The sequence below is a fragment of the Perissodus microlepis genome, chromosome 16, assembly GCF_051167445.1.
Source record: "Perissodus microlepis isolate ML-2025 ecotype Zambia chromosome 16, ASM5116744v1, whole genome shotgun sequence".
Taxonomy (NCBI): Eukaryota; Metazoa; Chordata; class Actinopteri; order Cichliformes; family Cichlidae; genus Perissodus; species Perissodus microlepis.
In genome coordinates this window covers 22084253-22098750 of record NC_140476.1, presented here as the reverse complement: position 1 = coordinate 22098750, position 14498 = coordinate 22084253, and the positions used below count along the sequence as shown (strand labels likewise).

General features: G+C 40.4%; 2 protein-coding genes across 2 annotated transcripts; one reads left to right on the top strand and one right to left on the bottom strand.

Annotated features, from left to right (window-relative positions):
• Positions 1 to 573: 573 nt before the first annotated feature.
• On the top strand, positions 574 to 4980 carry cln5 (CLN5 lysosomal BMP synthase). Its single transcript, XM_084908481.1, has 4 exons — positions 574 to 881; positions 2096 to 2270; positions 2511 to 2736; positions 3218 to 4980. The coding sequence occupies exons 1-4, from the start codon at positions 691 to 693 to the stop codon at positions 3703 to 3705; spliced, it is 1080 nt and encodes a 359-aa protein (XP_084764607.1). The 5' UTR covers positions 574 to 690; the 3' UTR covers positions 3706 to 4980.
• Positions 4981 to 5135: 155 nt separating this feature from the next.
• fbxl3a (F-box and leucine-rich repeat protein 3a) lies at positions 5136 to 13133 on the bottom strand. Its single transcript, XM_084908480.1, has 5 exons — positions 12855 to 13133; positions 11689 to 12063; positions 11441 to 11563; positions 9739 to 9910; positions 5136 to 8596 (listed from the first exon to the last, which is right to left on the bottom strand). The coding sequence occupies exons 2-5, from the start codon at positions 12061 to 12063 to the stop codon at positions 7956 to 7958; spliced, it is 1311 nt and encodes a 436-aa protein (XP_084764606.1). The 5' UTR covers positions 12855 to 13133; the 3' UTR covers positions 5136 to 7955.
• Positions 13134 to 14498: the final 1365 nt, after the last annotated feature.

The window sequence follows — 14498 nt, the reverse complement described above, 5'->3', positions numbered from 1 at the left end:
GTGAAGTTAGAAAAAGAACATATTACTGTTATTATTTTTAGGAGAATCTGAACTTATTCTTACTGTTAACATATCAACAACAGCAAATGAAACTGGTATGTTAAACTAGAGAATGCATTTCCTGAAGAAAATGCAGAGTGAATGCTGATAGCTCAATGATTTGAGTTGAATTTTTATAATTACTGAATTGTTGGTGAAAAAAATGTTTCATGAGTTGAAATACATCGAATCATTCACCTGAAAGCCAAAGTCCACAACTGATGAAATTCTGCACTTTGGCTTTAAAGCTGAAGTTCACACAGAAGATGTTGGAAAGTAGACAAAGATCTTTAAAATGTACATTAGAAAAACTGATTAATCACACAAGAAATTTTGGAGCCATAAAACAATGAATATTGAAATATATTCATGCATGTTCATGATTTAAATATAATATTTAGATTTAACATTTAACACTTAGATTGAACCGCTAAAACTGTGTTTTAAATATAAAGGTTACAAATATTTTGGTAAATATTGTAAAAAAAAAATTAAAAAAAAAACATGACTCAAAAAACATGTTTTAGAAAGGTTTTTAGCTAAATGTGGAAAAATTGCCATTAATTTCAGCATGTTTCAGTTTACAAACGGCGCCCCTTGTCTGGTGTGGTCATGTGATTTGGTATCATCAACAAAACCATGTGATCTGTAATGAGGAAGTTAGAGGCGGTGAGTCATGGGAAGATAGTCATCTTCGTAATTGCTGTTTTTTGGTGTTTGTGTTTTTACGGCCTTGACATGTTTCACACGGAGGTCGTTCTGGGATTCAAACTACTCCTCTTTCTGCACGTCGTCGCTCAGTTCAGGATTAATGGACAGCAGAAGTGGCCCGTACCCTACAGGTATAAAGACCGCACACCTTTCCACGTTCACTCCGCTCTTTAGCGTTAAATCATGTGACAGATAATGAAGAAAACTGGAAAAGGCGATCAAATAAACCTCGTTCTCAATTACGAATGGTCGCTTAGTCCGTTTTGATCAGTACAAAGTTCGCAACTTTTATGTTTTTTTCCCTAGAAAGCGTGTCTATTCCGATGTTACACGTTCACTGACATGTTAAGAAGACATTTTGTGATTTTGTGTGTTCTTGTTGTCCCAATAAAGCCTTGTTTTAGACAGCAACCCGAGGAAGTATTCGTGGTACGTTCACGTGACTTAAAAATGTTGGAATCTGGAGTATCTCAGTTGTGCAGCAGAATTAGTGGAGTGGGTTTCATACATTTCCAAAAACGCGCCACAAAAATTTATGTAATGACTCTGTGACCTTCTGTCATCAGCAGGCAGCAGTTCATCTAAAGTGGATGTGCCAGAAATTTTTGCTGCATTTCTGGCTGTTTCTACACTTTAACCTGCATTTGTGGATGGTATGGTGATACAGACATCGATTTCTGGAAGTGTTCCTGAGCCTGTGCAGTGATTTCCATGAAAGAATCATGCCTGTTTTTAATGCAGTGCTTCAGTATTGAGTTTTGGCCTTGGTGTTTGTGCACAGAGATTTCTCCAGATTCTCTAAATCTTTGGATGATATTGTGTCTTGTTGATTGAAAGTTTGAATTTACACTAAGGAACGTTATTCTGAAAATTTTCCCAATTTTTAGACACCTTGTTTTGGGGATTGGTGAACCTTTCCCCGTCTTTACTTTTCTCTAAGAAGCTCTTTTTGACCCGATTATGTTACTGACTTGTTGCCATTTAACCTAATTAGCTGCAAAATGTTCTTCCAGCTGTTAACCTATTTTCCCAGCCTTTTGTTGCCCCCATCACAATTTTTTTTTTCCTAAATTGGTACAGTCTTGTCAGTTACAACGTCTGATATACTTTCTATGTTGTATTGTGAATACATTTTTTTTGAGGTTTGCAAATTATAACATAATTTTATTTACATTTTAGTATAAATTAAAACAGAGTGTCACAGTGTCAAATAACATATTATTTAGGATAATATGCTCATTTTTGTAGAGCAACAAAAGGTGGCTTAACATGAAAAGTCACTGCTTTGGGTTCGCAGTGACTTTAACCTTGACCAACCATCTGACATTTCTCATGTCACCCACAGGCGTTTCGATCGTCGGCCTGATGTGGACTCTTACTGTCAAGCTCTCTATCCGTTCTGCCCCACCGGAGACCCAGATGGACGGATTCCCTACATGAGAGACAGCGACACCATCTCGGTGTATCGGCTGCAGACTCCAGTGTGGGAATTCAAGTATGGAAGTTTGCTGGGAAAGCTTGTAAGTGTGTAATTTGAATTCTGAAATGTCTTTTTACAAGTCAGGGATAAAGCAAAAAGCACCAGGGCACATTTTTCTTTTCGTATTTAATATTTTATTCTCTAAAACAGAAGTGAAGGGGCCGCTGTGTTCTGGCTAATAAAAATAGTCCCTCTGTTAAAACAGAAGTGCAGCTGCAGCTACATTATTCATAGAAACACACACACATAAAACCAGAGTATGTTTCTGTTCTCTTTACAGCACATCATGCATGATGCTGTTGGGTTCAGCAGTGCAGAGACAGGAGCCAACTACACCATGGAGTGGTACGAGCTGTTTCAGCTGGGCAACTGCACTTTTCCTCACCTCAGACAAGACGTGTACGCACCTTTCTGGTGCAACCAGGGAGCTGCCTGCTTCTTTGAAGGCATCGATGATTTACACTGGTCACAGAATGGCACCTTAGAGAAAATTGGAGTAATCACAGGTAAGACTTGACATCTGTGCACAGAGAAGCCGACATAAAACTAGATATGTTACATCATCAGTGGATATGACTGGTGATAATGTGGATTTTACTACAAATATATCCTGCAGAGCATGAACCTGAAACAGCTTATTTTGCTTTTGTAGTTGTAAAACTACAAAATTTGTACTTTGCATTGAGTCAGATACACATCCAGGGTACTTGGTAATCATGAAAACTGTAGAAAGACAACATGTTGAAACAGAAATTCTGCATTGACTGTTTCACTGGCTTCAGGAGGCCCTGGATAGCTTCCAAAACCCAAAACAGGCAGTTCTGGTTTTGTGACTGATAGCTTGTCTTGTCCAGGGAGAGCTAGAGCACATCCAAGAATTAAATGCTTGAACATATAAAATGTTTTTTACACTCTTGTCTTCTTGGACTTTCTGCTTCACACCCATTTTTTTTTCTGGTATTAACATGTTTTTCTTTAATTCTCCAGGGCAGCAGTTCAACAACATGGCCCGCTGGGTGCAGGAGGACAACGAGACTGGGATCTACTACGAGACGTGGGCAGTTCGGTCTGACCCCAGCCCCAACGCCACGGTGTGGTTCGAATCCTATGACTGTTCCCAGTTTGTCCACCGCACATACAGGAAGCTTACAGAGCTGGGAGCCAAACTATCCAGCCGATCACAGACCAACTACACCAAGATCTACCTGTACAGCGGAGAGCCCACGTACCTCGGCAATGACAGCGCCATTTTCGGACAGCCTGCTCTGAAAAATCTGGCATTGGACATCCGTAAATTTTACCACACATTTAGGCCACACCAGACATTTGCAGATGCCATGATCAGTCTGCTGGAGGCTTTTGAGACGGTCGTGTTGGAAAGGAGCTTCTACCTCTACTACAACTTTGAGTACTGGCATCTGCCAATGAAACCTCCATATGTGCGGATTACATATGAAGAAGTGCCTTTGCCTTAAAATCCCGTTTGACTACTAATTTTTTATTTTATTGGTAAATATTATTAGCTGAAAGGCTAATGACAACGATATTAACATAAACTTCAATGAATGGTTACATTTTTTTCTTCTATTTGGAAATGGCAGTCAAGAAAAAACGTTTCAACTAAGTTGTCACATGACTATGAAGTCCTTCAAAAGCTAAATACACCCCACGATTCAGTGGCTTGCAGAAGTAACTAGTCATTGTTTTCTATATGACTTACATATACGTTACATTACTGCATCATTACATTATTCATCAGTGCACAACCTTCCTAAGGTCCTGCATAGCTTTTTAATCAGCTTGATGTCTGAACTGTGGCTGGGTCATAATAACAACAACAAAAATTCAGCAATTTCGTTGTAGACTTGCTGCTGTGCTTGAGATCTCTGTCCATTGGAGTATGCAATTTCAGCCAAGCTTTAGCTTATATTCTAGAGTCAGATGGCCTCACATTTGTCACTAGAATACTTTGGTATACAGAGTTCATGGTTGGCTCAGTGACTGCAAGGTCGTCAGGTACTGTGGCTGCAAAACAAGCCCAAATCATCACCCCTCCACCACCGTGCTTGACAGCTGGTATGAAAGATTTATGCTGATAACACGGTGCTGTGCATTATGGCCGCTTTGGTCTTATCTGTCCAAAGGACATTGTTGCAGAACTCCTGTGGTTTGTTCTGATGCAACTTTGCAAAGCTAAGTCATGCTGCCATATTCTTTTTAGAAAGAAGAGCTGCTCACACTTGCTGATGTTAATCAGTCAATCAAGTGCATTTGATTAGCATCACCTAGCTGCTACTTAATTCCTATGGAAGCATTCAGGGTGTACCTAGTTTTTTGGAGGACCTGAGTCCTGTGAAAAGTTTCCACACAACTGTAGCTGTTCGAAAGGTTTCAATCATAAAGGATAAAACCTCACTTTCAAGAGAAAATAGATTTCAATTCAGTGTGCATTTCCTGCTTCATAACATTCTGTGTTTGTAATACCAGTTTAAAAAAAAAACAAAAAAAACCCCAGCACTTCTGGACTTTCCAGTGTTTAAATGTTCGGAAACATTTAGCAGGACTTTTCCTGGCCGAGAAGTGGCGTTTGTGGGTTGACTACATGTTTAAGTGCGATCAGTCCACACACAGTAAAAGCAGGGATTCTGGGTTAGCTTATTTGACAGAAATCTGCATTTTCCTGTTATTTTTGGACATATGATGACCAAAAAGAGACTTCTTGATAAATAAAAGATACATGTACAACCCCACCCCTTCATTTCTTCTTGTTATTTAAGAAATAATAATTTAAGAAAACTGTTCATACATCTTCTCATCTCAAATGCATCCCATTTTTATAACGGAGTCCTTTTATGGAGTTTAACTACTTGATAAAGAAAAATAATTACATGAAAGTTGCACAGAGTACATTCACAAATTTTTATTACAGTGTGAGATCACATGTCCAAAACAATTTTAATTTCAAGACAGGTGACCAGTAAAGCAAAGCAGACAAAGCTTTTGTCATACAGAAGCAAAACTAGAGGAGAGTGTTTAACACCTGTTAACTCCCAAATAAAGTTCAAATAATAATTATGACAATCATATTTGTGACAAAATTTAAATAATGCTCTCTCTCGGTCAGCATTTACCATGTGAAGCATTTTTTTTCCCAGCCGAATATTACAATAAAAGCAAATACAGACAAGCTCTCAGTGAAAACAGGCTTCACGTTAGGGCCACAGTTTAATGCACTGCACACATTTTCAAATAAAATAACCAGGAGATGTGTTACTGTACCCTTCAGATGCTAATGTACATGAGCACAGATATCCACTTCTTCAGTGATGAGAAACAAATACTGTGAAGAGGCTATATTCATTCAATAATACTAAGAAGCACCTCTTGCAACAAGTCTCTCAGTTACTGTATATGAAATAAAACTTGAGTAAAGAGGAATGAAATCTGGCAGAAATAAACTACATTTTTATTGACATGCAGTGCTGCCTTAAGGTTTGTCCACTACCAAAACCCTTTAAATATTTAATATGTATACGCCATAAATGCATACACCCCCCCGCCCCTCCCTGAGCCTGGTTCTGCAAGAGGTTTCTTCCTGTTAAAAGGGAGTTTTTCATTCTCACTGTCACTAGATGCTCGCTCATAGGGCGTCACGTGATTGTTGGGGTTTTCTCTCTATTACTATAGTTTTGCCTTGAAATATAAAGCACCTCAAGGCAACTGTTTTTGTGTGTTTTGTTAAAAACACACAAAAACAGGATCTTTTTCCACTACATTAAAGGAAAAGTAATAAAATCCCTCCAAGGATCGAGAGTTTGTGGTAGTGGACTCAAAACATTAGGACCACCCGTATCCAACAAAACCACGGCGACAATAGGTGGAAGCTAAACCCAGCTAAACAAAGAAAAATACCACTGCTGGTTGCTTTTGTTTAACTGAAAAACTGAAATTCATTAAAAAAGCATAATCCCTATTAATCAATTACACAGTTTTTAACTTCTCTAGTGGCTATAGTATGAAAAAGATTCATCTAGTAAAGGATAACTTGCACTCTGGTTTTATAAAAGACAAGCCACCATTTAAGGAAACTTCAAACCCTGACAGAGGGTGAAATAAAGAAATACATTTCTACTCATAATAATCAAACACACAGCGTTTTTATATACAGATGCATTTGACTTCCTTCTTAAAGGAAAAAAACAAAACCGTTTCACTCATCTGACTTGCCAAACCTCTTTCGACTGAAATGAATGGATGTTTGGAACAGAAGAAAAATCTGCAGACAGTGTTTATAATGGGTGAATACTGCTTCCTCTCATGTATACACGATAGCATGATGAGGAAACAAATGTGGACTAATTGGAAGGGCAGATATCCACAACAGAGAACCAGGGTTTAGAGCTTGAACAGGCAAATAGCAGAAGATACAAATGAAACCTACATAAAAAATATTTTCATTTTAATGCATCTGAGAAACACAAATGGGTTGGATTTGCATTTCCAGCATGCACTGTAAGCCAACAGCCATACAGACTAGTCTACTGAATCATTACAAATTAATCTGAGCTTGAAGAACTGAGACCGCTGATCTCTACCCTCCAAATTCAGACATTTCTGTGCACTATTTACATAGAATTATTTTATTGTTTTAATTAGAGCTTTACAACTTCAATATGCAGCACTTGGGGATTTGACTCAACAAAGCCCCAGTACAGTATAAATAATCACCATATTTGGTCTCAGGGACCAGGTGTATTCCATCTATCATTTGGTATTCATCTAAGGTGCTTAAGAAATCTAAAACTGTACATAAACCTTTTTCCAAAATAGATAAAATCATTTGTCAGGCCAATTTGTGTTTGATGCAGGGGGAGAAAAAAAAACTCCTCAAAATATAACTTTGAGAAAAAATAAAAATCAATGACATCAATCAACACCGTACACCTTCACGTCACAATTTAGACACCTATATACACATTTCTTTTTCTCTCCGCCATCTTCCATTTGTTCAACAATCGTGTTTTGTGAGACACGACTGGAGCTCCCCAGGCGAGGAGGACAAACACCACAACCACTGTTCTTTAAATTAGGTTAAAATGAGGTGTAGGACCCAGCTACTCTTCTGCAAAATTCAGCCACACATGACAAATACACCTTCTGTCACATCCTATGTACAGATAACCATGCGGTCAATGCCATATTGTATTACAGAGTGCAGAGCTGCTATCTCACACCGGATTTATGTAGGCCAAGTGGTAGCGTAACAACATGCAATTGTGCACCTAATTGTCCCAATTTACTGCTCAATGTTGGAAAACATGTAAACACCCACCCGCATGTTCACACATAAATGCACATACTCACACACCCCTCTCACAACACAGATTATCATACCCAGCCTATAATGTACATATAACTCCATTTGCAGTTATAAAAACATTGCTTTTTAGTTAAATTTCCTCTTCTGTGGGTCGAAGCCAGCTTGCTGAATTCCATCTACGGAGCCGAGCAGGAATTCTGTAGCATTTCCATGATAATGTGATAACATTGCGTTGTTGTCGAGTGCCACATTACATCCCTGCCCTGCTAATGAGAGTTCAGCAAGTTCATGCTCGCCATGCTGTCATCGAGCTTCCCAGCTGAGGCTTTTCAGCACAACATGGAGGCAATGATTGTTCCGCACCACAAACCCGACATACTGAACTCTGAGCACAGGCTTCACTCTCTACCAGGTTGGCATCATGTCTGGGAACCAGACCCGGCCCAGGTGTTTCGACACCTCCCAGTGAATCTCATCCAGGGAGTATTTATGATCTGGAATCAGTACCTCCTCCATGATGGACAGCTGGGACAGTCGGCGGCCGCACATTTTGACGAACTCCACAAACGCGCTGCAGGACACTTCGCACTCACCCAGGCCGATGGCTGACAGCTGGGTGCAGTGTTTGGCGATACGGATCAGCTCCTCATCCAGAGGACGCAGGCCGTTGGCGCACACGACCAGCTCCACCAAACGAGGGCAGTGGAGGCCCACTCGGCCCAGGACCTCTTTGCTCACTGAGCGCCCGAAGTAAAGGTGTGTGACCGGGATTTCCTCATTAAAGAAGGGGCCGAACTCGTCCTCATAGAGGAAGAAGTACATGACCAGGTTAAATTTGGGCGAGTGCCGCATCATTGCGTCCCAGCTGCTCTTCTTGATGGTGTGGAAGTGCTGCCCGGGGTTTTCGCTCACCACATCAATTCGCAAGTGTTCCAGGTGGACGTGCTTCTCAGAGGAGAGCGCCAGCAGGAGTTCATCACTCAGGAGGTGGTAGTTTAGCGCTAGCTCTCGGAGCCCGTGACACTGGTCTGCCACACACAGGATTCCTAAAAGCACAGGCAGATCGTTTCAATTAATGCGACCAATTCTCAAATCGTGTTTTCACTTCAATCAACGAACAGGTTGACTGCATCCCCCTGACAAGTTGCAGTTTAATCAGCAATCATATTAGCTCAGAATTTCAGGAAAAGAGTATTTCTCTCATATAATCTCAGATGGTCCCTCATCAGACCTACAAATTGAAGGATGGTCTAAATGTATTGAGTCATTGAGGTTAAAAGTTAGTCTCCCACTACCAGTTTTACAGACATATAGTTTTGACTCTTCTCAGGGGTTTTTTAATAAAGAAATAAAGTTCAGCTATCAACTCATCAGTTATGTCAAAACCTAAACAATTTATCTCTCTGAATAAAGTTCTGTGTGATTTTGCGAATTTCAATCAATACAGCGTGAAGTATACAAGTCTTGAGCCACCTCTCTTTTTTTTTTATACGTTCCTCAAAAATGTAAAATATGTGCAGCAGTTTATTCAAACGTTGACGCATAAATGGAAACGCCATGCATAAGGCAAACACAGAGTCTGCGCAACAATAAAGGTGATCACCTTTGGTATGATCACTTTTATTCTTCAACACAACCTGAACTCTGTTATGCAAACTTTCCTGAAGTAGCCTTCAGCAATAGTTCTCCAGGATTCTTGAAGGACATGCTAAGTGTCGTCTTTGGATGTCGGCTGCCTTTAATGCTGTGGGATCATCTCAACAGAACACTATGTAAAGATGTGTTTCAACAGCTGAGAAGGCCAATCAATGATTGATGTTTTTCTAACCAGGCATTTTATGTACACAAGATATAGTCATCCTTTGAGTTAGGCGCCTTTTTATGCTTGAGATGATTCATAGGTCAATGTTATAAACACAAACATTACTTGGAAAATGTTCAGGTACAAGGACTGTAAAGCAGCCAATGTCTGAAGAAAAACTTTGAAAAGACCTTCAGAAGGTCTGACGAACTACTGATAATGGCCACTTTTTTTTTTCCAATGACACCCAAATTCTGTCTTTCTTTCTTTTTTTTAAGCAAAACAAAGCAATGAGTGGTGGCTCAAGACTTTTGCACAGCACTATACTCATTTTCCATTCATGCTGGAAGTAGAAAATAAATAAAAACACATGCACTTAGACTGTACCTGCAGGAGAGACGTGAGGGCAGCTGCTCATTTTCAGCAGTTTCAGGGTGTCGCTGTTGTTGGCCACCAGCACCTTCAGAGATGGATCATCAACTGGCGTGTCGTCAATCTTCAGCGAAGACAACGATTTGGAGTTGACGAACACCACGGTCAGGGCGGAGATGAAGTGAGACTGTGGAAGGACAAACATGACACATTGAATTGTAACGATCTTTAAACCTGACTGACGCCTTCGAAATGCCAGATTTAATCAACTGTGTCTGGAACGATCTTTTACCCAAACATAATCTGTCCCACTAACATACAGTTTTTTGGTGGGCCTGGTACGTCAGGCAGACCTCTGTCATGGCTCACACACCACTATTTGTAATTACTGAGACAACCTTAAACTTAGGAATCTGCTACATATAACAATACAAACACAATCTGCAATCTGAGTACAGTAAGAAACCCTAATCTAATCATAATTAGTGGGTTAAGATTACATACAAATTTAATTTGTAGATTTAATCTCTAGACAAGGTAAATAAATTTGAAATAAAGAAATGCGAGGGTGTGTTCATTTGTGTCTACTGCATGGGTGGACCTCTGTTTGAATTAATCTTAAACTTTGGTGCTGCAGACAGCTAGACTGCATACATCTGTATTACAAACTGAGGACAAGAAAATGGGGAAACCTTTTTGTGCAAAGCATTGGAAGGGTGTCTATTTGACTTTATGGTACATATTATAATAGCAAAAAAGTATTTGTGATGAAAATGATGTAATATCTTATTATTTTCCAAAATGTGGAAAAAACAAGTCTTTGTTTTTTTGCATTCAGCTTTCTTTTGGTTTAAATCCTTCATTAAAATGTCCCCTCTGACAGAATGTGAGTAATAATGGCAATTTTGAGAAGATTTTATTATGCCAAAAGGTGTTTCGCAACTTGGCAACCAGCACCGCATTGTGAGAAAATCCAAGAACAACACGTCCTCTAATATTTATCCACAGTCACACAAAAAGCAGCACAGGCTGTGAGAGGCTTATGCTGTCTTTAAAACAGAAGCTAAAAAGAGCACACCCTGGTGAACGAGTGAGGCCGTTTGCACGTTTCAAGTTCTATGACGTCATCACAGGTTCTTAAACAGCTTCTGAGATCTTTGTGACATTCAAGAGTTCATAAACAAGTGATTTTTTTCTACTTTAATTAACCTAAAAGTTCTTAAACCTAATTTTGAAATATTCAAAAGAATTCAACTAAGATTGTTAAAAACTGGCTCAGGAGCTCAAAGGTTTTAAAACGTGAACTGTGACGACAGTGGGTGTGTCAGTTTCTACAGATAGCAGAACGTGCAGCAGGTTCCAATCCTTGATAAAACAAACAAAACAAACACACCAAAAAAAGAAAGGCCCCGCCCTTAGGCTAGTTTGCTCAATGACATCTAGATCCCATGAAACCTGAATGTAACTGGTTCAAGGAATAGAGCTCATGATATGTAAATAAATAAAGTCCTGTGTCCTTTTGAAAATGTGGGACTGATAATAAAAGTGTCATTTGCCATGCATAAGAATGCTGCTTTTGAGACCCAATCTCAGATAAGATGAGACTGTGGATAAGAGGGGATGTACACTAAAACAGGAATTCCTTTGATTTTGCTTACAAATCTAAAGAGCGGGACACTGTAAAGACACAGACTCCTCATGATTGTGTTAATTATACCTTTGGAACCTCCATGAAACTGGGCCTGGCTGTAGAGATGAGGCCCAAGGTCTTCAGTGAGCAGTTCACCAACTGTGAAAGAATGTCACAAGCCGCCTCTGCAGACTCCATACTACTGTCAACCTGATAAGAACAAGGAAAGATTGCATATCACTCGAAAAACATCCAAGAAACATTTTAAAACAGAAGCTGCTTATGAACGTTTGAACCCAGAATGAGGACACACACGTTTACACAGACATTTTTACCTTGAAGCTGACATACTGCAGGTGATTGGAGTGCCTCTTTATGATCTGCTTAATAAGATCTGGATGTGTGGCTTTTAGGTAAGAGCTGGCTGGCTGGTTGAGCTCAAACTCAAAGCATCTCCACAGCTCAGGCATGTGGAAGGCTTGGTTCCACCCACGGCACACCTGGGAGGCATAAGCCCGGTCCAGCAGTGGCAGGTACTGGAAGATATGCAGCAGGAGCTCCTGAGGCAGCCGTGCCCAGTTACAGTCCAGCGACTCAGCCACATCTGGCTCCGAATCCTCGCTCAACTGATTTCGCACCTTCTTGCAAACCTCTGCTGGACTCTCACAGGAGGAGTCATCGCTTCCCTCTCCTCCTTTCATCCGTTTCATCTTTTACAAAATAAAATGCACTGATTAATAAATCTACACATGCACATTACTTTAGAAACGTGTGCCCATTTGTTTTAGCAATTTTCTGAAAGGTTTCTAATCAAGGACGTCACGAGTCAATAAGCTCTAGCTGCAGCCCTGCTGTCCCTGCACTAACAGGTGCAGATTAAATGTGCATGTTTATCACTCTGACGCACTCTGCAAAATAATGAAAACATTCCTAGCAGCTACCATATTATGCAGATGGTGGGTCTGCAGACATTCCAGCTTTTTTTAAAATCTCAGTCTGTTTTCATCCCCTCATGTTTGTGTTTCTCTGAATAATCATCATTTTTCCAAAGTACAACAATTAAAGCCTTTAACTGTTGGATTTGTACCGCTCGTTAACGCTCACACTAAAGTTGCACCGCATGTGACACTGCATATTTCAGAGAAAACGTGACTGAGGTGACGTTACAAACACAGCCACACAACCTTACTTAGGGAAAAATAAACAAACGTTATTGAGCTTGTCAGTGCTATGGTTACAATTAACGCACACAAATGCAATAAAGTGGCTCGTAAGTTAGCAAGCTAACAGGGGAGTAAATGCAACCGATAACCAAGTTAACGATTGCTTATTTATTAACGTAAAAGTGTGTTACAAGCTAACAGAGCGACTTAGCTAACTGGTGCTGCAAATTCACTTGATTCGCTGCAAATACACCAAACCCCACTGTACTCACTGGTCATTCATACCAAGTTCTATTAACATTCATTATTTATTTACTAGTGACTACAGTGACTCTTACCTTGTTGTTTACACACAGCTAGCTTGCTTGCTGTTAGCTAGAAAACCCGACAACTGACTCGACTCTTCAGCCCGGGCCGACGCTGGTAAAGTTCATCCGCAGCAGCCAGGTAACACGCATCGGAGCACGATAAGAGAGCCGTCGGGAAAACGAGAACGAGCGAGAAATGTTTTCAATGAAGAAACACACACCTCCGCTCGGCTGACCTAATTCCTTCGCGGGAGTTACAGAGCGCCCCCCTTCTCCGCCAAACCCGAAATGGCGAAATGTTGTCGTGACAGCAGCGGTGCATCATGGGATACACAATGCAAAATGGCTGTTGGTAAAGATCGTCTCCGTTTGAGTGATAACTCACCCGAATCCTAATAAAATAAAATCGTATAGAGCGTGATTTCCTGTTGGGAGCCTTCATAACGCAATGATTATTTCTAGAGAGCAACAAAATATAATACTGCTTGTTTGAGAAGATTCTGTTTTTGAATACAGTAATATTGTTCCAGAGACAGAGAGGTCGACAACTAAAAAACAAAACTCATCTAAAATGCACGATGATAGTGACAAAGTGGTGAGGTGGGATTAAATCAGGGGTCTGCTCTGATCCCCTTCTTGTTGGCAATGGTGATAGGTTAACCAGAGACTGATGTTTAGGGAACAGGTGGAAGAGAGCCGAGGTGGAGGTATGCTCTGGAGGGAAGAGGGGGTGAAAGCTAGTAGAAGACGACAGATTGCATGTGTGTTAATAAGAGGGAGAGGAGAAACAGTGGAGCTAGCAAGAAGAGGATTTTAAATGCCTGTGGCCAACCATCCAAAGCAATGGCCAGTGCACAAAAGAGGTGAAGAAGAGAGGGCAGGCAGGGCGGATAACTGCAAAGGGAATGTTTACAAGATGGTTTGGACTTGCTGGTATTAACAAAAAGACAGGAGGTTGAGGTGAAAGAGACGCTTAGATTTTCACTTCATTAGAAATGAGTATGTCAGAGGGACAGCTCAGCTGGAGACGTGTAGTGAAGCAATATATCCACAATTCCTTCTTGGAGAGTGGATATATTGGACAAAGGAGGTTGAATATGGAGCTGCCAGACAGGAGGAAAAGAGGAAGACCAAAGAAAAGTTTCAGTCTGGTCAGAGTATAGCCCTGCACACAGCAGAATTCATCCTGCTACTCCTGTCAGCAATAAACACCAGGGACGCACTTCTGCTGGCAGCCATACTGAGAGGGGCTCTGCAACAGACCTGCAACCTATGCATGGTGCCAGTCTCTTACTCATCTTCCAGCCGTGCACAGACATGCATGCACCTTTTTACTGCACATGTGCCCAAGAAACTTCAACAGGATAAAATAAGAAAAAGTTAATGTGCTTCATTAGTTAATGTGAATTCAGCACTTAAGGTGCAAGTCTGGAAACACACAGCTAAACCTTTTTAAATGCATTAAAGGTATGTGTTATTTAATGCTGCTCAAAGACTAAATCTTTCAACCGTCACACTATTATAGTCAGTATGACAAACCTAACATTTTGAATCTATGATAGGATAACTCATTCTTTTAAAGTTTCCCCTCTCTTCATTTGCACCGATGTTTTGGCTTTTCCTCTGAGTCGTGAATACAGAAATGTGACCACTCATTAACGGATGACACGGTGT